The sequence below is a fragment of the Lycium ferocissimum genome, chromosome 10 (assembly GCF_029784015.1).
Source record: "Lycium ferocissimum isolate CSIRO_LF1 chromosome 10, AGI_CSIRO_Lferr_CH_V1, whole genome shotgun sequence".
NCBI lineage: Eukaryota > Viridiplantae > Streptophyta > Magnoliopsida > Solanales > Solanaceae > Lycium > Lycium ferocissimum.
Window position 1 is genome coordinate 21,501,031 of NC_081351.1, and position 24,679 is coordinate 21,525,709.

General features: G+C 35.2%; 1 protein-coding gene across 8 annotated transcripts; it reads left to right on the forward strand.

Annotated features, from left to right (window-relative positions):
- Positions 1-7,148: 7,148 nt before the first annotated feature.
- LOC132032793 (histone-lysine N-methyltransferase ATXR7-like) lies at positions 7,149-23,963 on the forward strand. Of its 8 annotated transcripts, none has more exons than XM_059422516.1 (22): positions 7,149-7,367; positions 8,060-8,262; positions 9,202-9,715; positions 10,010-10,126; positions 11,503-11,832; positions 11,916-12,266; positions 12,348-12,461; positions 12,545-12,676; positions 12,759-13,058; positions 13,246-13,716; positions 13,894-14,293; positions 14,389-14,694; positions 14,788-15,093; positions 15,192-15,494; positions 15,593-15,739; positions 15,861-16,285; positions 16,375-16,497; positions 16,644-16,724; positions 21,015-21,068; positions 21,159-21,310; positions 21,876-21,944; positions 22,034-23,963. In XM_059422516.1, the coding sequence occupies exons 2-21, from the start codon at positions 8,084-8,086 to the stop codon at positions 21,895-21,897; spliced, it is 4,827 nt and encodes a 1,608-aa protein (XP_059278499.1). In that variant the 5' UTR covers positions 7,149-7,367; positions 8,060-8,083; the 3' UTR covers positions 21,898-21,944; positions 22,034-23,963. The 8 variants fall into 8 exon arrangements, with proteins under 8 accessions (XP_059278499.1, XP_059278498.1, XP_059278501.1 ...); XM_059422515.1 differs by having other exon boundaries at positions 15,590-15,739; positions 22,034-23,962; XM_059422518.1 differs by having other exon boundaries at positions 15,590-15,739; positions 15,867-16,285; positions 22,034-23,962.
- Positions 23,964-24,679: the final 716 nt, after the last annotated feature.

Below are 24,679 nucleotides of genomic sequence, written 5' to 3' on the forward strand. Positions count from 1 at the left end.
TTTTTAACACGATTTGTTAGAAGTGTTAAGAACAAAATAATAAAAACCTTTACATTTTCTCTAATATACATGGAAAATCAATTTGATTAAATTTATGTGAATGAAGAAGTTTGATTAATTTCACAGAAAAGTCAATGTATTTTTGGATGGAGAGCCAACGACCTATGTTAATGTTCACCTACTTTTAGGCTTTAGCATTTAAGTTTTCAACAAATTTGTGCACCCCTAATTTTGTTGATTAATGAGACTTGTGGTGCAATTCCATCTCTTTTTTAATTCACGAAAAAGAAAAGTAAAAGAAATTAATTTCTTCTATTTCAATAAGAGGCGTATGTATCCTACAAGGGAGGGTTCAATTGAATCACACTTTGAAAACACGATGCGAACTAAATTTATGTTTAAAAAATTATTAAATTGCATTAAATAGTAGATATGAACCCCTAAGTTTAAAAATTTAATGGGCTCAATACTAAAAATCTTAAGATTGAACCCATAAAATTTAAATCCTGGATCCGCCTCTGATTTTAATATACAAAACCTATTTGATGAAGTATAAAAAATTTAAAAGATGAAAAAAATGAAATTTATAGTCTTAAATACATCATTCTCTATATGTGGTTGTAAGACTTTAAACTTATGGTATGACTCTATTTCTATGATATTATTAATTTGTGGCGCTAATATTATGAGGTAAATATATAATGAAAGAGAGAAAAAAAACATAAAAAATATAAATATGTAAATTCTAACTTGTTTCACAATATTGCAGTGCTTAATAAAGGTGAAAAAAAAAGTTCTAAAGCATCATATCTAGTGTGCTTGGTATTAATCAAAAAATTACATAGTAAGTACTTCAGAGCAAAGAGCATTAGCAAATATAAAGGATTGCTACCTACTTATTTCTGTTAAAACAAGACTATGTTCAACTATAATTTAGGTTAAAAAATGTCTAATGATTCTACTTTTTTAGTGAGGATTACCAATCCTTTTTTAATTTGGCGAGCTCCCACCAAAGAAAGAGTTTCAAAAATTGAGAAATCAAAATAAATACTTCATCAAGTTTCATTTGAAAGTCTCATAAGTGCATGTGGCTTCTCCGTCCTTAATCGAGAGTATCAGATTTTATATGCGAGAATGAAGTCAATTTGACAGGAAGTTTTTTATTCCGAAAGTGAGATCACCCGATACAAATTCAAATTAGTCGAGCTCAAAACGAATACTAGACACTGTATGAAAAACGCTACCACCCCCACCCCTCAAAAAATCTTAATAGGTGACATCTTTACTATAGAGCCATATTCATGCTATAGCGTGAGCGAGGCGTGGCATTCTGAAAGTTTATCCGTTTTCAAACTTCAAAAATCATTGATTTGTAACAATCCCACTTCAAAACTCAACACCAATCATATCTAGTACATATATCAACATGCACATCAATATATAAACATTCAATTAACCACTCTTACATTAAATTAACAACTTAGCACGTCTAAAGGCAATAATTGAATCCAAAACACTTCGAAAAATTTAGGATATTGCAAGTACTATTCGATAAATATATATGTATCTTCATGTTGTTATATTTGCACCTTGAGTTGATGAGAGAGTCCTGGAAATGATAGTTGTTGTTACAATCACACTAACGAACAAGACCAAGAAAGAGAAATCGTTGTTGATACATCTTCGTTTATGCTCATTTGTAATTGTGCAGTAGGTTTTAAACAAATTACACAGAGAAAAGCTTTTTATTTCACTTGTTAGATAGTGTTAGATATGGAATAGCTTATTATCTTTTGTTTTTTCTATTTGAATTTGTGACAAGCAGATCAAATTCATTTACTTAAATTTCAATGTGAAATTTTACCAATTTCTCAGAAAAGAGTATGATCGGACTAATGACGTATACTGTATATATTTGAATTCTCAATGGAGATACTACATAGTTTCAGAAGTAGCAATTGTAATAAAAACATCCGTCGACAAAAAGATCACCCTAAGATGATCATGTCGTAGCTATAGAGCACGAATTAAATCAGATGGTTCCATTTCTCAATCATTCTGACTTGCTCCTTCCAAACAAAGGTCGAAAAAATTGAAAAATCCATTCACTTCTCTGTTTGACTTGGTTTTACTGGTAAATGCCTGAATGTAGCTTCCATGAGGAAAACTAAATCAACCATCTTGCATTAGGACATTTAATGGAGAAATACATTCATATTTTCTTCACGCTAATTATTTACTCATGAATGCATCTAACTATTTGGTATGGTAGTATTGGCCTTCTTCCAAACCAGAGTTAGATAAGGAGACTTATTTGGATGAGAAGTTATGAGTTCTAAGGCTCCAATCATGCAAACGTTAGGCTTACCTTGTAGCTGCATTTTCCAGAATCGCAAAGCAAAGAAATCCTATATTTGTGAATGGATGTTATTTATCAACATGTGAGCATATATCATCGAGTGTTGTGATGGAATGAATAAAAACGCGTTATCCTTAATTAAAAATCTCTATTTCGAGTCTTGGGAATGAAAAGAATTTGGATAGAGAGCGCTATTTCCTCCTTTAATGGACCTAACATGCAAGGGCGGATTTAGTGTGCTATATGGGGGTTCTCGGGAACCCCCATACATTTGCGCGGTTTCTGTATTTGTATTGAAAAAATCTAGTATATATATAACAAATACGAATTGGGAACCCATTAACAAAGTGTGCTATTAGTTTAGTGGTAGAAAAACAACTTTTTAAGCTTTGTTCCTCTTGGTTAAGGGTTCGAATCCCCTTGGTCAGCATGTATCAATTTTTTTTTTATTTTTTAACTTGAGATGGGTGGGAACACACAATTTAAAATCTTTAGGGTCTTTCTTTAACATGGCGTGATACGGAATTAGTCGAATACGAAAAGCGGGCGCACCTAGTGGGAAACAAAAAAAGCATGCGAGTAGATAACCGACCCTCTCCATATTTCACCACATAACCATTTTCCAAAATTCCTATGAAATCATCAGTGGCAACCTATGTTGCTTGAGTCTTTCAAAAATATCGTTGCATTTGTGTCGGATTTTTTAAAAATATATGGTTGACATTTTTTGAGAATTCAAGCGGTATAGCTGGCAATACCCGAAATAATATATTCTTTTTTCTGCGGTAGATCAATGTGAAATATGTGTCCAAGATGTCATGAAAATAATTTGAACAGGCGCATTTATTGGCCATCAAAATCATATTCACATGTGCTCAGTAGACAATTTGACTGTAATCACTAAATAATAAGGGAAATTGCAATGAAATAAAAACATGATAAACATCAATCAATTGTGAAGTCGTAGTGTTTCACATACATTTTGGAAGACTTCATTAAAATATTGGAGCTATTGTCTTGAGAGTTTCGACACTTACATGCGAAACTTCAGAATATTGTCATGAAATATCAATTATAGAAGTTGAAACTTCAGAATAATAATTATTTTTCATTACAAAAATACTACCACAAGATCGGGTGAATAATTTTGTGGGGCTTCAATCTTGACTAGAGGCCTCATTATGCATCAAAGCTACCGCTGAGTATTAGCTTGATCGACAAATTTTTCATCATGGCCTTGCTAATTTTGAGTTCTTCTCAAGTAGCTGAGTGATGTTTATATACTCTTTATCTTCGAGCTAAAATCTCATCTTTACATCTGAGACCAATGGACAATCTCATGAACACACTATTGGTCCATCTTCTACTTTTTGGTAATCTTGAAAACTATTTAACTAATGAGCTGGCTGTTCTAGCTCACTTATCCTTATATGCTTTTAACTACAATATATTCATTCTATTTCAATTTAAATGACTTTAATCACATGAGGTTTAAGAAAATAAAAAAGATTTTTTTGAATTTTATAATTTTAAATTAAAGATGTGTGTAAGTATATCAAAATTCTCTTCCAATATTATAGTCTTAAGCAAGTCACATAAATATTGTAGTTAGAGAGTTATCAGATATAAAAAGAGATACTACTAGTATTCTTTTAAAGCTGATTAAAAATAAAAACAAGACACTTCACGATTAAACGATACTCTTAATAGCTTTTTATTTTTTTCATGCATTAGTTCTTTACGACAAAAACTAACCTTTTTCGACGGGTTGTGGTCGGATGGATAAATCTTTTCGCCTTAATTAGAGATCTTGAATTCAAGTCTCGGTATGAAAAAAATTATGTTCGTTTTCCCTATAAATGGTCTTACGCGCGCGCGAATCGATTAGTCGGAAATGTGTCTTATACGGCCTCACTCACTTCCCCCCCCCCCCCTCCCCCACCCAAAAAAAAAAAAAAAAAAACAATACAATTATCTGACATCCAATGGAAACAAAAAAAGCATATAACTTTCTAATCCATTTACTTGTATGTTTTTTTTTTTTTTTTGCAAGCGCCTTAAAAGAACATTAACTACAATGACAATTGGACTAAATTATTCATATTTATTCTTTAATCCCAATTAATATTTATTTTGTTTCACCACATTAATCTCTCTTTATATTTATCGAGTAAGAATAGAAATGGAATTTAAGGATTAATTATATTTTGATTTTTCAATAACTATTTTGAATCATCTATTTTTAATAAGGACGACAAGTAAATGGATAGCTGGGACCCAGGAGTATTAATTTGCTTTATGTGCTTTACGAGAAAAATCTTTCACCCAAATCATTATATTTTGTCGGTCTCCATCAACCGCACCCAAGCAAAACTTGCTATGAGCCTGTTTGGATTGGAGCATAAATTCAACATAAAATTTGTTTCGGTTTTTGAGTGTTTGTTTGGAAATGTAGAACAAAACTATTTGTGCTTAAAATCGGTCTCCATCAACCCCATCCTTAAACCAAAAAATAACTTGCAACTTATTTTTTTTAAAACAGGTTATGTCTTTCAAACCCGTCAACAGTGTATAAAGAGGTTTGTCTTCTTCTTATCCAACTCTCTTTAATTTTATTGTTCGATCTATGTTATTAGCAATGTATACTCCCCAATAGTTTCTTTCTAACCCAAAAAAAAAAAAAGCTTTTCCATACTATGAGCCCGTTTGGATTGACTTATAAGTTGGCCGAAAACTTATAAGTGTTTTAAGTGTTGGATTACTTTAAAAGTCATTTTGTCTTAAAATAGTTTCAAAAAATTAATTAAGTATTTGATTGTCCTGATACATTTTTCTTTTTAAAGAAATAATACATCTCTAAATTTAAAAATAATTTAAAGTTTTAATGATTTAAGGCACATAAATATCTCTAGATTTTCTTCTTAAATTATGTTATATCACATAAGTTGAGACGGAGAGACTATTAATTTGCTTATTTGTTATTGGGCAAAGGTGCAAATAACCTTCAACTTTGCGATTTAGAGCGATACACTCAAAAAAGTGGTGTATATATACTTTTAAGCCACATAAAATGGTACATAAATATCCGTATTTACATAAAAAAGTGTAAATATACCCTTTTTCGCTAACGGGATTTAAAAAAAATCATTTAGCTTATTTTTTTAATTAAAAAATGTACGTGTTTTTCCACACGTTTTTAAACGAACGGACAAGACCCGCACCGAAAAAATTATCATGTGGCTTTCGAAAAAAAATGTCTACTCAAAAAAAATAAAAATGGGTAGACTTTTTTTATAAAGTCACGTGATATTTTTTATTAAAAAGTAAACTAGATAATTTTAAAAAAATTAAAGAAAAAAAGTATATTTATTTTTAAGCACCTTTTTTTAGTTTTCTCTTTTACTCTTGCCTCAACTTCTTCACACCCCCCACGCCCCACACCCCATTAATCTCTCTTTATATTTATCGAGTAAGGATAGAAATGGAGTCTAAGGATTAATTATATTTTTATTTTTCAATAACTATTTTGGATCATTTATTTACTTTTAATAAGGACCACAAGTAAATGGATAGTTGGGACTTGGGAGTATTAATTTGCTTTATGCTTTACGAGAAAAATCTTTCACCCAAATCATTATATTTTGTCGGTCTCCGTCAACGCCATATAAGCAAAACTTACTATATATGTTTGTCTTCTTCTTGTCCAACTCTCTTTAATTTTATTGTTCGATCTATGTTACTAGTACAATATATACTCCCAATAGTTTCTTTCTGAAAAAAAAAAAAAAGAAAAAAAAAAGGAAAGCTTTTCCATACTATACTACTCCCTTCGGATTAAAAAAAGAGTCCACTTAGCTATTTGCACACTCCTTACGAAAATACTAATTTCTAGACAAAAATAGGTAATTTGACTAAACTATCCCTAATTAAATAGGCATTGAGATTTGAACATATAACACTTAATAGGGGCAAATATGAAAAAATAAGATTAATTCTTTCTTGATTTGCTAAGTGAACTCTTTTTTTGATCTAAGAAAAAAGGCTAAGTGGACTCTTTTTTTATCTGGAGGGAGTATTTGTTTTGATATATTTTTCTTTTTAGTCAGTTCTAAAAAAGTTACATCTCTAAATTTAGAAACAATTTAAAGTTTTGATGATTTAAGTCACATAAATATCTCTGGATTTTCTTTTTAAACTACGCTACATCACATAAATTGGGACGGAGAGACTATTAATTTGGTTATTTGTTTTTGGGCAAAGGTCCAAATATACCCTTCAATTTTGCGATTTAAAGCAGATATAGCTTCCATTAAAAAAGCAGTGAATATAGACTCTTGCCGTTATAAAATGATGTAAATATACCCCTACAATTACACAAATAGTGCAAATATACCCTTTTCGCTAACAAATTTTTTTTAAAAAATCATTTAGCTTATTTTTTAATTAAAAAATGCCATGTGACTTTTAAAAATAAGTCAACCTATTATTTAAATAAACCAGACCTGACTCATCAGAAAAAAATTATCATATGACTTTCGAAAAAAATGTCTACTCAAAAAAATGAGTAGACTTTTTTTTAAAGTCAAGTGATGTTTTTTAATTAAAAAGTAAACTAGATAATTTTTTAAAAAAATTTCCATCAGCAAAAAAAAATATATTTACACCATTTTATAAGGACATATTATATTTACACCACTTTTATAACGGGTTGTTTACCTTTTTTTTTTTTTTTTCCTTTTTTTTTTCTCTTTTACTCTTGCCTCAACTTCTTCACACCCCACCCCCCAACACCCCAACCCCCTTTCTTCTTGATACATCAACTCCAATTCTACCAATACTCCCACGACAAAAAATTTTCGTCTAAAGGGGTTGCTTCTTTATGCAATATAATCACTACCCACAACTAATTTTTCTTCGTACCTTAGTTTTTTTTTTTTAGTTTTCTCTGTATGGTTGCTAGATTTTGTTGTTTTCCATCAACCCCATCTCAGCAAAATTTATTTAACAGGTAAAATAGATTGTTAGTACTTATTTTGGATGGTTGTTAATTAATTGTATTGTATGGTATTGTTACTTATTGTTTGATCTATGTGTCAGTATTGTATAGGTAAAATAGAAAAAAAAAAAGGGGGTAAGATCTTTGAAACCCTTCAATTATATTGTTGGGTTATTCAAGAATTGCTTTTTAAGATAATTTTATATAAGAAAGATTGCATTTTTAAGATAGTATCTGAGTATTCAATATTGTATAGGTAAAATAGAAAAAAAGAAAAAGAAAAAAAAAGAGAGGGTAAAGTCTTTGAAACCCTTCAATTATATTGTTGGGTTATTCAAGAATTGCATTTAAGATAATTTCATATCAGAAAGATTGCATTTTTCCTTTTCCAACTCTCTTTTATTCTATTTTGCAATCTATGTGTCAGTATTGTATAGTTAAATTGGAAAAAAAAAAAATGGGGTTTGGGGGGGGGGGGGGTTATTAATTGCTTTTGAGATAATTTTATGTTAGAAAGATTGCATTTTTTTAGGGTTGCTGAATTTTTTCCAAAGTGTTATTTTATTTTTCAATCTATGTGTCAGTATTGTATAGGTAAAATAGAAAAAAAGGAGTAATATCTTTGAAGCCCTTCAATTAGATAGTTGGGTTATTTGGAATTTCCTTTAAAGATAATTTTATATAAGAAAGATTCCATTTTTCAGGGTTGTTGAACTTTTTTCAAAGTTATGGTGTCTTCGATGTATTGCCATGTACCGAGTGAAGCAGAGATGAATCATATCCCACCATTCTACTCTCGAAAGAGATTAAAGTCTTTAGATTCGATGCCAATGGATTTAACTTCACAAGGTTCTATTGAGGACGAAAATCGCGTTGATGTTGTATCTACAATGGAGTTAACTATTGGGTATGCCTGATATTTCCCAATGTCTTATTGTATATTTGCAACGAAATATGGCTAACTGCATTGAACTATTGGAAATAGAACAAAAATGCCCCTTAACTATTAGAAGTCAAACTAAAATATCCTCGCTGGTCGCAAACTGGCCCAGTTATGTCCCTATCCCGTTAACCAGGTAGGGATATCGAATAACTATGTGCACCGAAGGGTGTGGTGTAGTGGTCAATGAAGTGCGTTGAGAACCATGAGGTCTCAAGTTCAAATCTAAGTAGAGACAAAAACACTAGGTGATTTCTTCCAACCTGTCCTAGTTTTGGTGGACAGAGTTATCTGGTACCTGTTGCTGGTGGGAGGCTGGCAGGTATCCGGTGGAATTAATTGAGGTGCGCGCAGGCTGGCGTGCACCAATGTCGTATAACTATGTCCTTCAAAAATTAGACAGATAATTGGAAAGAAATCAACTTTTTTTTGTGTGTGAACATTTATCCCACTTTATTAGGAGTAACAATTAGGTCATTATATGTTCTGAATTTTCGTGGAGAACAAAGCTCAAGAACAAAAAATGTACATCTGAAGGAGAAAGACAATATACGATAGGTGTGGTAGCCTTTTTCCGAAGTAGAGTAGCAACATAGCATCTCGGCAAAGACATAAGATTTAAGAGGGGATACATGAGACCTAGAGGTCTGTTAACGGGAAGGGGCATTATTGGGTCAGTTTGCTAACGGTGAGGGCATTTTTGTTCCATTTCTAATAGTTCAGGGATATGTTTGGACCAAAAACCAAACGGAGGACATTTTGTTATATTTCCAATAGTTCAGGGGCATTTTTGGCCCTTCCCCGTATTTGTAATATAGTTTGTATTTTTCAATTTTATGTACACACTCCACATAGTTTATACTTCATTAATTCTTATGTGTTTCCTCTTTGGTGTGATACTATCAGTTGCTTGCAAAATCTTGGTTCACCATTGTGTGTGGAGATGAGTTGCCAGTCCAATGGCAAGAGTGAGAATGTTTCATCGCCTCGTGATGTCGGTGGCAGTTCAACGAGTGACAAGAGTAATGTGGTGTACCCTCAAGCCGCACTTGCAACTGGATGGATGTATGTGAATGAACAGGGTCAAATGTGTGGTCCTTATATTAAGGAACAATTATATGAGGGTCTGTCTACTGGTTTCTTGCCAGAAGAACTTCCCGTTTATCCCATCTTAAATGGGACCATTTCGAATGCGGTGCCCTTAAAGTATTTCAATCAATTTCCTGACCATGTTGCCACTGGCTTTGCTTATTTAATGGTTTCGTCCATGGAAGTTGCCAAAGATTCAGGAGGAAATGGAGTGGAGTTGCCAACAACTTCCCCTTACTCTAGCTCGGGGGATAAACATGAAACTCATTCCATGAATCAGCAAGTGTCGACTACTGGCTTTGTCGGAACAGTTGCACCGTCTATGTCTTCGGTACTTTCTCTTTTATCTTTAAGCATTTGTGTTGTTCTGTGGTGATGCTCTGTTAATCTTGTTTCTTCAAGCTGTCATGTGTAACTTTGTCTCTCCTAGAGGTGTTACCTTTCTCCATAGAAAAAAAAAAGAAAGCAAAATTGACTCTCCTAGAGGCCAAAAATTTAAGTTCTTGGTATTCACAAATTGTGACAAATGTAATTAAGGAATCTGGATGAGACCAAAAGACTTTTCCAGTCTTTCCTGCATCTTTCTGTTTATGACTGTCTTTGCTTGATATTATGTGTGAAATAGGTTAACGAAGAATCGTGCTGGCTCTTTGAAGATCATGATGGGAGGAAACATGGGCCGCACTCTCTTGTGGAGCTTTATTCATGGTATCATTATGGATACATTGTGGATTCAGTGATGGTGAGTTTGTGTCAGCATTTTGCTAGATCTTCAAATTTAGTGCTGCTGTTTCTCCTGGTCTTTCTGTTGGAAGATGTTTGTTTCATTATGTTGGATGTGCCATTGGATTTTCTAAGATATAGCCTATATGTAAAACGGTTAAACTGATTTTGATGGGTGGAATCGCTCGATATGAATGGGTTTTAGTGGAGGTAGAGAAGCTAGGAGAACTCTTTCGACTAAATATAAATATTCTTATAAGTGCATATGAATGAAATGTTTTTTTTTATAGAAGCAAGCTTGGGGAGGTGGGGGAGTAACCTGTAGGCATTGCTTATATAGACAACCCAGGAAAAGGAGTTTTTTTTGTTTTTTTTGTTTGTCATAATGTTGTGCAGAAAGTAGGACCTTATCGGGATTCATTTCTATAGTGGTGAATTCTCAGGATATCTGTTGCACAAAGTTCTATTTCCATAGTTTGTTCCATATTCCAGAAAGTGTCCTGTTCTTGTTTCTGCATGGGTTCATCAGTTCCCGATCGTTCTTGTTGTCATTTTCTTCCTCTCGGCTTCTGTCAATTGGCCTTATTTAACCCGTAGTCTTTTATCATTTTATCTGCGGGATATTCCCACACATCTTCTGATATTCTCCAAACTTTGCCATTTTGAATCTGTCACAGTTTTCCTATGTACTTTGCTCATGTTGCTAGATCAATGGTCTTGTCATAACTTGGAAAGGTTTATCTACGAACTGTTTGTCCATTCTACGTTATATCAATTGTCCCACACTGCTCTCTTTTTGACTTGTTGCTTTTAATTTTTACTTAGTTTTCTGAACTAATTGCTTCAGTGTTAATTAGGGTATCTACTTGATTTTTTTTTTTTTTTGGGTACATTTGCTTCTCTGTGAATACCGATTATTTTATTCTCACATACAACAACAACAACAACAACAACAACATACCCAATATAATCCCACAAGTGGGGTCTGGGGAGGGTGGGTGTATGCACACCTTACCCCTACCTTTGTGGATAGAGAGGTTGTTTCTAAGAGACCCTCTGCTCAAGGAAGGAAATCATTTTTCAGAAGAGTTCTGAAAGAAATGCGAGAGTCAAAAGCTATAATGAGAATGAAGAAAGAAAAGTACTGGCAGGAAAATAACCAAAGTAAAGAAACAACAGTAGTAATAAAATTGAAGAATTATTATTTTATATTTACATGGTTCTTTTTCCAATTAAATTTTCTTTTTAACTGGTTTTGTGATGGTTTTAGGATTTTGTCTGGTTTTTCCTTCGCTGCTTGTATTTAGTTGAGATTTTCCAACTCTTTCATGCAGGGTGGTACTAAACCTAATTGGTATCTGCTAATTGCTTGCTCATTCATGTTGATTTTTGCAGATTCATCATGCTGATAATAAGTTCAGTCCCTTTGCTTTGAAATCTTTAATTAGCAGTTGGACTACGGCTACCCCTGGAGCTCAATTCTTGTCTAATCCCGATGGGCATGAGACTAACGCTCTACATGATTTTGTATCCGAGATTTCTCAAGAAGTATGCTCCCAGCTTCATATGGTGATCATGAAAGCAGCCCGCAGGACTCTGCTCGATGAGATTGTTAGCCATGCAATTTCAGAGTGCATCTCTGAAAAAAAAGATCGTAAGAAAGTCACTAATCAAAAGAAAGCCACTAATCAGTCTGTCAAAATGTCATCTCCTGGTACCAGAATGGTAAATAACGTTTGAGCATGAAAAAGAAGTGAGTGGAATTGACATTTAGAATCTTGCGTGCTACTTATCATTTATGTGAACAGTCTGCAGGTTTCGGTGGCAGTAAGGCCTTAGTTTCTCCTGAGAGCAGTGCAGAAGCTTCTATTCTTCGTAACCAGAAATCTCCTGCTGCTGAAGTCCCTTTGAAGTCTTCAGGAGGCGCAAAATCTGTTGGAAGCTTTGAGAACTTCTGTGATTCTTATACAGTTGTTTGCAGGAAATTATTTGACTCTTGCATGCAAGATATCTGGAATGCTGTCTTCTATGATCACGTGTCAGAGTTTTCATCTGCTTGGAGGAAGAGAAAGCGATGGTCACCTCCTTGTCTGATGGTTGAATCAAACATTCAAGCAAAGTCATATGCTGATTGCACCACAAAGCTTTCTACTGAAGTTGTAAGTTCTTTATGCTGAATTTTGGGGTCATTTTGCGGTGCTTGTTTATCGTGTCTTACGGACAGACCTATGACTTTGTAGTTGCAAGTGGAGGAAGAATCCGTCCCTCCAGGGTTTGAGAAAAAGAATGTGACAGTGGATTTGCCTTCAGTTTCGTCATCAAAAGATTGCACCGTGGAGCTCTCTACTGAAGTTGCAAGTTTTTCTATGCTGTTGTTTTTCCTGAATTTTGCAAGGCTTCTGTGTCCTGTCTTACAGACTGACCTATGACTTTGTAGTTGCAGGTGGAGCAAGAATCATTCGGCTGTGATCCTGATTTTCCCCCAGGGTTTGAGGAGAAGAATATGACAGTGGATTTGCCTTCAGTTTCGTCACCAAAAGATTGCACCGTGGAGCTGTCTACTGAAGTTGTATGTTTTTATGCTGTTATTTGTCCTGCCATTTTGCAGTGGTTGTGTTTCCTACCTTATAGACTAACCTATGACTTTGTAGTTGCAAGTGGAGCAAGAATCTTTCGTCTGTGATCTTGATTTCCCCCCAGGGTTTGAGGAGAAGGATGTGACAGTGGATCTGCCTTCAGTTTCGTCATCTTTTAATGATGAAAAGGGGTTGTCTGGATCCAGTCATGCAATGGACTCTGAAGCTAATGAGCGTATGCAACTTATCCTTGAGAGTGTAATGGATGAACTCCACCTGTCTGCAAAGATGTCCTTGGAAGAGTATTTCATTAGCCTTTTGCATGAAGAGGTGATGGGAAAAGTTGATTCCCTTAAAGATGGCGTGATAATCAAGGTCAATATTTGAATTTCCGGTGATCTGTGTAAATTTTATCCCTCTCCCCTAGAAGAGCATAGGTGGTGGAGAGATTGTATTGAAGTAATCCCTTATCTGATAATGATTCCCCTGTATAATTTGAGATGCCAATGCTTACCGAAATATAATGAACTTCAGTATCTCAAGGAACTGTTTCATTCTGCAGGTTGCTGAGGACCCAAATATTTTTAATTGCGGTGCAAGTAAAAATGAGTCTTCTGATGCCATTTCGGTGTCAGACAACTTACCTTGTGTAGATACTGAGAGTACTTCACCGCCTGTAAAATCATCGCACCAGAACAATATTGATACATATGTGCCTCCTGCGTCAGATTGGTTTTCAAGTGCATTTCAGAAGTCAGCCGGTTTAGATAATACATCCATTGATGAAATGACTGATGAGCTGCAACCACCTGAATGCGAAGCTGTTCCTGTGCAAACTTCTAAAGTTCGGCTTGCTAGGTCTGACAATAATATTTTGAGAATAATATGGTATGCTACCCTGTCAAATTGCCGGCAGAAGGTACATGAGAAAGCACTGAGAGAGTTGAAAAGTTTTCTTATTGATGACCTGATTAGAAATTTCTTGTCAACTTGGTCTTCTGCGAGGAGATGTAGTAAACCAGAGGATTCTCGGGTAAGTGCAAATGTTGGTTTTCTTAGCGCTGTAGTTCAAAGAGTTAATTCTTTTTCTCATTTCACTGAGTTAACTTTTTTTCCTTAATTCAGAGTTAATTTTTTCCCTCGATTTAGAGATTAAGTTTCCTCAGTCTAAAGGGTTAAGCTCTGCTGAATGCTACTTCTGCTTTATCAGGTTACAAGAAGCAAAGCAGATGATGAGAAACGTGATAAATCTCCTGTTGCATTAAGCAAAAGCGTGGATGGCTTTCCTAAGGTACCTACAGCCGCGGGGAAATATACATATTACCGGAAGAAAAAGTTGGTCAAAAGAAAGTCAGGCTCTTCATTGCAGCCTCCCCCTGATGGAGATGTTGGCTTCCAAAAGCGATCTATTAACAAGTCAAGGAAAAAAGATCTCTTGGGAGAGGTAACAGAGAGCGCTAAAAGTGACAATGCAACTTCAAGTGATAAGGAAATTGGGCCAAAAGATTGTTGCAGAGAGTTGGTCACTGATGCCTCTTTAGTTGTTCCTCCATCATTGGTTATTAATTGTAACACTATCTCGGAGGAAGTAGTTGCTTCTGTCTCCAAAGGTATTTCAAGTTTCCTGAGTTAGTTTTCTCAAATGTTGCCAGAATAGACATTATAATTATTGGACGTGTTTATCATACTGTACTAAATTATGCAGTGGGGAGAAGTAACGCAAGCCGCAAAAACATGAAGGCCACTTTTATCGCTGAGGTCTCTGGTGATAATGGAAGGGTTGATGGAGACGTTGGCTTAAAAAAGAGATCTATTAACAAGTCAAGGAAACAAGATCTCTTGGGGGAGGCAACGGGGAGCACTAAAGGTGACAATGCAGCTTTAAGTGGTAAGGAAATTGGGCCGAAAGATTGTCGCAGAGAGTTGCTCACTAATGCTTCTTTAGTTGTTCCTCCATCATCGGCTATTAAATGTAACACTATCTCAGAGAAAGTTGCATCTGTTTCCGAAAGTATTTCATTTTCCTGAGTGAATTTTCTCAACTTTTACGGGAATGGCCATTATATTATTTATCATGTTTATTTTACTTTAGTAAATTTTGCAGCGAGGAGAAGTAGTTCAAGCCGCAAAAAACTGAAGGCTGCTTTTGTCGCTGAGGTCTCCAGTGGTAACAGAAAGGTTGAAGGAGACATCAGCTTCAAAAAGAGATCTATTAACAAGTCAAGGAAACAAGATCTCTTTGGGGAGGCAACAAAAAGCACTAAAGGTGACAACGCAACTACAAGTGGTAAGGAAATTGGGCCGAAAGATTTTCGCAGAGAGTTGTTCAGTAATGCCTCTTCAATTGTTCCGCCATCATTGGTTATTAATTGTGACACTATCTCAGAGAAAGTTGCATCTGTTTCCAAAGGTATTTCCGTTTCCGTGAGTTAGTTTTCTCAAATGTTACCAGAATGGACATTATATTATTGATCATGTTTATCATACCGTATGTACTAAATTATGCAGCGGGGAGAAGTCATGCAAGCCGCAAAAAACTGAAGCCCACTTTTGCCGCTGAGGTCTCCAGTAGTAGTGGAAAGGTTGATGGAGACGGCTTCAAAAAGAGATCTATTAACAAGTCAAGGAAAAAAGACCTCTCGGGAGAGGCAACGGAGTGCGCTAAAGGTGACAATGCAGCTTCAAGTGATAAGGAAATTGGTCCAAAAGATTGTCGCAGAGAGTTGGTCACTAATGCCTCTTTAGTTGTTTCTCCATCATCGGTTATTAATTGTAACACTAGCTTGGAGGAAGTTGCATCTGTCTCCCAAGGTATTTCAGTTTGCTTGAGTTAGTTTTCTCAAATGTTACCAAAATGGACATTATATTAATTAGTCATGTTTATCGTACTGTACTAAATTATGCAGCAGGGAGAAGTAAAGCAAGCCACAATAAACTGAAGGCTCCTTTTGTTGCCGAGGACTCCAGTGGTAATAGAATGGTAGCTGAGGCTGTGAACAGCGAATTGGGCACTCAAGAAATGGAACCAACTGCTTGTTCGAAAAAGACTCCCAAATGTTAGTGTTTATATTTCATCTAAATTGGGCTTTATCTTCCCTTTTTCTAGTGTTATCAGTGTCCACATGATCTCTCATGTTTATTGCCTCTTTAATATGTGTCTTGGTTGGGCTACTGAAGCAGCAGCCAAATTACCGAAGTTGAAAAAGAGAAAAATAGAGAATAATCTGACAGCCTCTGGGTCAAGTACAATTCAGAGACTATCAAGTGGTGCTGGCAACCAAGCTGCAACAGAGGTGGTTATTCTAGAGAAAAATCAGAAGGGTAAATCCCGGATAGCAAAACATTGTCCACATTCAGTTGGCTGTGCTCGATCTTCAATCAATGGTTGGGAATGGCGTAAGTGGTCGATGAGGGCAAGTCCTGCCGAAAGGGCTCGTGTTAGGGGAAATAAGATCGTTCATATTCAATCTGTTAGTTCAGATACTACTGGTTCTCAAATGTTTAATGTTAAGGGAATTTCTGCAAGAACAAACAGGGTTAAGTTGCGCAACCTCCTTGCTGCTGCCGAGGGTGCTGATCTCTTGAAAGCTACTCAATTGAAGGTAACATGAGAATTTGCCTGTATATGTGTGTGTGTGTGTGTGTTTTTATGGTTATATATAAGTTAAATATTCATCTACGTCTTTCTTAGGCGAGGAAGAAGCGCCTACGCTTCCAACAAAGTAAGATACATGCTTGGGGTCTCGTTGCCCTTGAGCCTATTGACGCTGAAGACTTTGTCATTGAATATGTTGGAGAGCTTATACGTCGTCGTGTAAGAGCATTGTTTCCAAACCTGAAGTACATTCTGGTGTCTTAGTTTTGTTTAATCTGTGTACAAGTATTTTTGTTTGATTGTCTGAAACACTGGTATCAAATGTTCATTATTTGAAATCTTACTCTCCTTTTTGAAATTCTCAGGTATCTGACATACGAGAGCACTATTATGAAAAGATTGGAATTGGGAGCAGTTACCTTTTCAGACTGGATGATGATTATGTGGTGAGAAAGTTTCTTTGAGAATTCAATTTCTTGTAGAATTTACTTGATGATGTAGATTCCTCTGATGGTTTTATTTTAGATAGAATTGTTTTAAATATAAATACAGGAAAGGAGAGATACAAAGGTTAGGATAAGATGCCTTTCAACCCGAAGCCAGTTAAAACCAAAATAAAGTAGAAATTCTATTCTAGCTGTTCTTTGTTGGTCCATATCTATCCAAAGTCTGCTACAAAGGTTAGCATAAGATGCCTTCCAACCCGAAGCCAGTTAAAACCAAAATAAAGTAGAAATTCTATTCTAGCTGTTCTTTGTCGGTCTATATCTATCCAAAGTCTGCTTGTAGGAAGCTCATTGATAAGTCATTCCATATACTCCTGACAAAATCTCATTGCAGTAGAGCAATGCAAAAATAGATGATTAGATCCTTTCAGTTTTGATGCTAGGATAAACAGCTTCTTGGCTTTTGTGCCTGTAAGAGATTCAGGTAGTTTTTTTTTTTTTTTTTTTTTTTTTTTGATGACATGGGAACCCGCAGCCGCTACCTTTTGGGTGCGCACAGGATAAACCCAGCTCCTGGGCAATAGCTCGCGAACCACACAGGAGATGTAACCCGCACTAGGCAAGTACCGTGCGATGAGCTTGACCCAGAAGGCAAATCCCCTGCTGTCGTAGGCAGGGGGTTTCGAACCTGAGACCTCCATTAGGAAAGCCCCATGCTCAACCAACTAAGCCACCCTTGCGATGGTTAATACTCTCTGACAACCAAAGACCACATTGAAGGTCCAATGTTTCTTTGGCGATAGCTAATGACTAATGGTTAATGTCCTCAATAGATTGGATGTGAGCTCTATTCCATGGTTAATACTCTAAACAGATTTGCAATACTATTCCTTGAAGGACAAAGAGATCATCTTTCTAGAATTAAGAACAAATGTTTACAGAATCTTTTCTTATGGTGTAAGGGTAGTCTTATTGGTAGCACAAATGAGTATATAGAGTTTTTGGATTTGCTAGGGGGAAGACAGTAGATGTGAGATCTTTGTTTTGATCTGCTCTCCTTTGTTTTTGTACTTCTTCTACCATCTTGGTACTTTCTATAAGTAAAACTTTACCATTTCAAAATAAAAAAAAAAAAAAAAAGAGCTTAGTTTTAAATAGGTTGTAATTTAAGGATTTAGGTTTTTTATGTGCTGATTCTGAAAGCCATTGTTTAGTGTGTTTTAGATTTAGAGAAAAGTCATCTTGGTTGGACCTCATGATTAAACTTCCTATGCCTACCTCATGATTAGACTTCCTATGCCTATCTGTTGCAGAAGGGTTCTACTTTTCGTCTTCCATATCTAACCTTTTTGGCATTTTGGACCTTAATCTCTGCTTTTGGTGCTTTTCACCCACGTCTTACTCCAGGTCCAAGTGCCAAAGACTATCACAGTTCAATCACTTGACCAGTGCTGTAGAAGAATCCAGAGTTTAGGGGATGGGAAACCTCTTCTCCTGCAAAATCTGTTTTCACATTTCCTTTTGTCTTGTTTAACTATGTGAGGGTCGAAGTATTAGTTCCAATTTGATATTCTGTATTTATGTATGATGTTGGAATATATTCAAGTTTCGACACTATGTCAAAAATGTGTTAACTTTGTAATGCTATAAGAATTAGTAAATATTATTACAATTATTGTTGTTGTTGTTGTTGTTATTATTATTATTGTTATTATTATTATTACGAATATTTATACTAATACTAATACTAATAATAATAAATATTCGATTTTTCTATAAAAAGATATAATACTATCTTTTCTTCTTTCAAAAAAATAAAATAAAATAGCATTTTATTTCTCTTTATAGAAAACTCGAAAATTTAACCTTCCATTCACGTTTTTTTTTTTTTTTTTTTGCCTTTACAACTTTTTTTGAATAATATTAACTGCCGGCTGAACTTTTTTTGGTCTAATATTAATCGTTGAAGAGCTACTAATGAGCATAAATTCCATCTCAAAAAAAAAAAAACTAATAAGCATAAATTGATGTTTTTGATTGGAATTAATTTTGAGAGAAATGAATGTTAAAGGACTATGAAAAAGGAATTAAGGACAGTGGTAAGGTTATTTTGAGGATTTAGTGTTTTAGATCAAACTAGTTAGTCTTCAGACTAATCTTTCATTTAATGAAGCTCATTTACGACACATCAAACTAGGAGTGGGGTTGCTATTATCAATGTTACCTGATAAGTAAATTGTTACGGTTCAGGGGGTCAATTGGCTACCAATATTTCATTTAATGAGGCTCATTTATAACACATCAAACTAGAACTGTGGTTGGTGTAATCAATGTTATCTAATAAGTATATTGCTATGGTTCATGAGATGGATTGAGTTTGTGGTTTGCTAAGGTTTGTCTTTTTTAGGTAATATTCGATGTAGTTTGCTAAGATTAAGCAATACTTGGTATGGTTCATGGGATGGATTGGTCATAATAGTGAGGGCCATTCGATAAATCAAATTAGGAGTGGGGTTGGTCTTGTCATTGTTACCTTGTGAGTATATTGCTATGGTTAATCAGATGCATTGAGTTTGCGCTCTGCTCAAGTTAGGTTTTGTTAGGCCAAACTCGATATGGTTTAAAAGAGATTTTAAAAGATGAATCACACCTTAGGTGTCGACCTATATTGCTCGGACTCTTCAAAAATGTCGATGGGTGCGGGTGCGGCAACCTTTTACTAGTTTTGGATTGAGGCAAGACTAGTAGTAGTTGTGTAAATCATCTCTTCGGTTGAACTCAGTAACATTGACCTTTTCTTACATTACAACTTTTATTTTTTATGTGAAAGATCATCACTAGAATGAATCACTATAATCAGGATATTAATTTTACCCTCACAATCTTAACTAAAACATTTTGCAAACCATGATTTAGTTTGTCTTGTTTCATATTAAACAAACTAGATATAGAGTATAGAATTTTTAGATGAATCTAATGGTGACAAATGCAATGGCCTCTAATTAACATTAATTAAAGCTATCTGTCAAAAATGAAGAAGAAAAGGTTAATAGCATTAATTTAAGATCCTATTTCCATATTTAGTTAATATGTACTTCCATATATAGTACCTATTAATGGAAGCGATAAACCTTAAGGGAATGAGAAATAATAAGCAAATAGAAACAACACCCTAAGGGGGTGGCGGGTGGCGGGTGGCGGGTGGCCTAGTAGTTAAAGAGGTGGAGTAACAACCAGTGATCAATGTTCAAGTCCTACCCGAGGTGCCAAGTATTGGTGGATAGAGTTACCTGATACTGAGAGTCGCAAGTACGCAGTGGATTAGTTGAGGCGCGTTTAAATTGGACTAGAGACTACTAGAAGCATGTGAAAACATGTGCAACCACACGCTAAGTTAACACATTGGGAAATCACATGAATGTACACACAAAGAAGATTGGTATATGGGGTTTACTTTTTTAACAAGGAATAACTGAAATAGAATTGTAGTAGAACACCTAAAAATATTATTTGATAATTAAGAAATTCCAGAGGGCAAGTGGAGCACAGTTCGAAACTTGATGGATAAAAGGGTCGTCCCCTCTATCATTCTCCACTTAAATATCATGCTTTTGTCTTCCGCAGGGTTCGAACTCGTGATGTGTGCCTAATCCACATACTAAGCGCTATGCTCTTACCGCCCTAAAAGATCATGATTTCTGAAGTTAAAGATGATTTTGAGATTAGTCTGGATGCTTGTTAACTTGTAAGATTCCCTTTATTCTAGTTAGAGACTTGTAAAATCGTGTGAGGATAATGTGAGATGTCTAGAAACCCCCATCTTTCCTTAAACAAAGCTTTTTACTTTTGAATTGAGATAGACATGTATAGAGCTGAATGATTCAGATAGTTGAACACTTGATTGACAGAGAGAATTGTTAAGTATCAAATGATATAATTGCTACTCATTGGAACAACGTATCTGTTCATTTGCGCTGGATTTAAAAACCAATTGCTACAAGACCGCAAACATAAATATTAATATTTGGATTGCTAGATCTTGTATTCAATATCGCTATTGTTTGTTTTTGGAATGGTGGATGCAATTCACACATTACCAGGGGTTGCCAGTGAATCGTGATAACTCCGGGTGTAATGCTAAAGCTAAAGGAATACTTCTCCAAATCATTTGCTGGGAATCAAGTCTAATTAGCCCGATGTTGAAACAATAGTCATATTGTGTTGCATATTATGAGAATTTGATAAAAGGTTGAGCAGGCATTTCTTGATAACTGGCTGTATTTTTTGAAGGTTGATGCAACAAAACGTGGTGGTATTGCCAGATTCATAAACCATTCTTGTGAGGTGATTTTCTTACTGTTGAAATTATTTGAAGTGCTATAGGGTTTCAACTCAATATTATGTTATCTGCTTGATCTTAACAAATTGTTGCAGCCGAATTGCTATACAAAAGTTATAAGTGTTGAGGGTCAGAAAAAGATCTTCATATATGCTAAGCGGCATATTGCAGCTGGTGAAGAGATAACTTACAATTACAAGTTTCCTTTGGAGGAAAAGAAGATCCCCTGTAATTGTGGTTCTAAAAGGTAAAACTTTTGTCGATGATTGAATGTTTATCTATATTTTTATTGTGTGTGATATATAACATAGAAGGTAATGTATCGGACAGGGTAGGAAATTCATTGCTAGCTTTATCCTTTGTTTGATAGTTCTGATGGTGAAAGACAATCTCCTTAATAAGATGGCAGTTTATGTGCATGTAATTATCTTGAATTTAGTGCATATGTATACCCTCTTATTTGCTGGCTCAATCTGACTCCTGTGTCTAGCGTTGAGCACTTTTTGCATTTTGTCAGTTCTTAAAATTTAGTCTCTAGTTGATAGAACTGACTGTGCTATACTTTTGCTTCTAAGTCCTTGTACTCAGCTCTGTAAATTTTTGCATCTTCTTGATGCTTTCAATGATATCTTTTTACTTCAAATGTTATACCCTCTGATTTTTTTTTCAAGTCATCTATTTCTCCGGTCATCTATTTCTCCGGTGATGTCATAGAACTAACTGTTATTTCAGTTTAGCTTTCTTGACTTGGTCTTGTTAAGGATCAGAAAAAGCCTTAGCTTATTTTGTTGATGTATGCATTTTCTCATCAGGTGTCGTGGCTCGATGAATTGAAATGCAAAGGAGATGCCAGATCCGATGTGTTCCACTGCTGTATTTAGGTATTTTAATTTACTCCTGAACTTTCTTGAGTTTATTCTTTTCGCTGTCTGTTTGTTTTCCTATACCCACTCCTTTTTCTTCTTCTTAGGGGTCGTTTCTTGACTGGTGGGTTCCACGGACACCCATGCTGCAGTTTTGCAGATAGAGATTTGTCATCGTGTACATATAGTAAGCAATGGTATTGTCATTTGTCAATAGCAACTCCTTTTTTTAAAATGTTTCTGGAAGCAGAAACCAATTTATACCTTGTGTGGTATTATTGTTTTCTGAATATAGCCATATTTCACTACTTGTGTTTCTTCTGCATTTTATTATTTTTCACTATTTGTACTCTATTTAAATCCTGCCCAGCATAAGTTACCTCTGAATTGTTGTAGATCATCCACTAGAAAAGTCCTCCTCCCTAGATGTAGATGATCATGCTTCTGAATTTTAGACTTTGTAGGATTAACATTAACATGAGATATATGTATTGCCTCTACGTTTGGAAAATATGGAGGTTCTTTTTGGTCATTCTTTGTACACATCAGGGATCATACTGTAAGGAATAAATTCGTGGAGAAGTTGGGAGAAATTCTTTTGACAAATAACAGTTGGTGTAAATGTTAAAGGACTTCACCTTTAGTTTTAAAGGCCTCCGGGCTGATCTAGCGGTAAGAGTGCAACTTGTGATGCGTGAGTTAGAAGCACGTCACGAGTTCAATTGGTATTTAAGTAAAGAAGGGTGGAAGGGTGACCGAGTTTCGAATCATGCGTCACTGTCCCTCGAGAATTTCTTAGAGTATAAAAAAGGAGAAGAAACAGTTTGAGTTGCTCCTTATATGTAATTTCTTGGTACCTATTTTGACAGTCAGCTAGTGAAACCTTCATTAGTGGGTTCGAGCTCTTTAGTGGGTAGTGTGCGATAACGGTAGTGAAAGCAAATATACAGAAGCACACTAAGAAAGAATAAAGGATATGGTGAATTGAATTTTACGGATTAGAATAACACAAACTTAAGTAGTTGAACAAACTTGAATCCTTGTTAGAGAAACGATCATTCAAACCCAAAGAAATCACAACAAAATTGAAGAAAGAATCAAATAGAGAATATAATAAGTAATTCTAACAAATATGAAAGAACTTACTAAATGATATTCCAAACAAGGTTTAATACAAAGGAAAATAGATAAAATCAATCCAGAGAAAAAAGAAATAGGAGGGGAAGAGTATAATAAATCTTATCCTAAAGATTCAAAGCTAAATCTTTCTAACTAATGAGATGATTACAAATATGTCAAAAAGACCAAAAAATCCTTAAAATAAAAGTTCTAGGACGGATGGAGACATCTATGTTGCTTGGATCCTCCAAAAATGCCGCCACACCCATGTCAGATCCTCCAAAAAAGAACAACTTTGGAAGATCCTACACACACTCGATCACATTTTTGAAGGGTCCGAGCAACATAGAGTGGAACTATCCGCGCTAGCTGCACTCAACCTCAAATTAAGTCAAACTTCAATTTTTGTTCCTTTCGCCCCTCCAATGACTCCATGTCATCTTCCGATATCGTCGCAATCACCAATAAAATATTTAAAGATATTTCCAAGTCTTCTAGCTCATCTTCCACTCGCACTCCGTTGGACACTATCATTAGGCTAGTTGTTGGCGTTGCCATTTAAAAGACAGAACTTGCCCAATATGAGTCTCTCTTATGCGACTTGGAAAGAGGTTACTATAGCCAATGGAGTGGGCCATTCCATTGAGAGAGAAATCATAGGGGCTTCCTTAGATACATACTTCTTCCGTCCCAATTTATTGGAAGATGTTCGACTGGGCGACTTTTGATATTTGTGGTCTAAAATAAGCCATAAATATTTGTGTGGCCTTTAATCATCTCATTAAGGGTAAAATGGGAAGTGTAAAGTTAAATTGTTACTGAATATAGAAATATGTCATTCTTTTTGGGATTGACTAAAACGGAAAGTGTGTCGCATAAATGGGGATAGAGGGAGTATATGCTTGTGTGTGTGCGTGTGTATTGCTGGTTTTGGGTGTTCCAGTTGTACATTTTCGTGTGTGTCAGTCTCTCTTTGCCCCCGCGTTGTTGAGGCAATTGATTTGGTTACATTCACCTTTACTTTTAGCAATATGATAAAGCAATTATCTACTTGAACTGCTTTTCCAATGTTGCTTTTGTTTGAAGGTTGAGTGTAGATGGTCTGTATGAATTCAAAACATGTATACAATGCACCTATAAGATAAAGGAGGGAATTGCAAATTTTAGTAATAGCTTTTTAGGCCAATATGCTATGTAACTTCGTTTTGCCACTTTGGTGCCATTTCAGGGTTTGCCGTTGCAACTCTTAGTCGGACGGTATCAGATGCATACACGTACTTCAGGGTTTACACATTCTTGTAAAAAGGACGATGAGTGTGTACCCCTTGCATATGTTCTTGTAGATATCACAGTTGCAGATGAGTTCCTCCTCTTAAGAATTCAGAATAGGTTTTGCTTAATTATGCAATTTCAAGGCACTCTTTTGGAACTATATATTGTGTACAGACATACATTATTAATATACCTTCACATTTCAAGTATAATAATATACCACTTTCAATTTCACGGAATCCAAAGTACTTTTTAGTTTATTTGGTTGTTACGTTGAGATGTCTTGTCTCTGTGTGTGTATGCAATTATGTATGACTTCAACATTATGTGATTGCTCTAGTTATTTTCTTCAATCACATTAA

Bases quoted from the DNA above. Each gene is read 5' to 3' on its own strand.
- LOC132032793 (XM_059422515.1), top strand. From the start codon at position 8,084: ATGGTGTCTTCGATGTATTGCCATGTACCGAGTGAAGCAGAGATGAAT. The intron at 10,127-11,502 runs GTGAGTTTGTGT...TGATTTTTGCAG, and splicing joins ACATTGTGGATTCAGTGATG to ATTCATCATGCTGATAATAA. The intron at 12,677-12,758 runs GTATGTTTTTAT...ATGACTTTGTAG, and splicing joins TGGAGCTGTCTACTGAAGTT to TTGCAAGTGGAGCAAGAATC.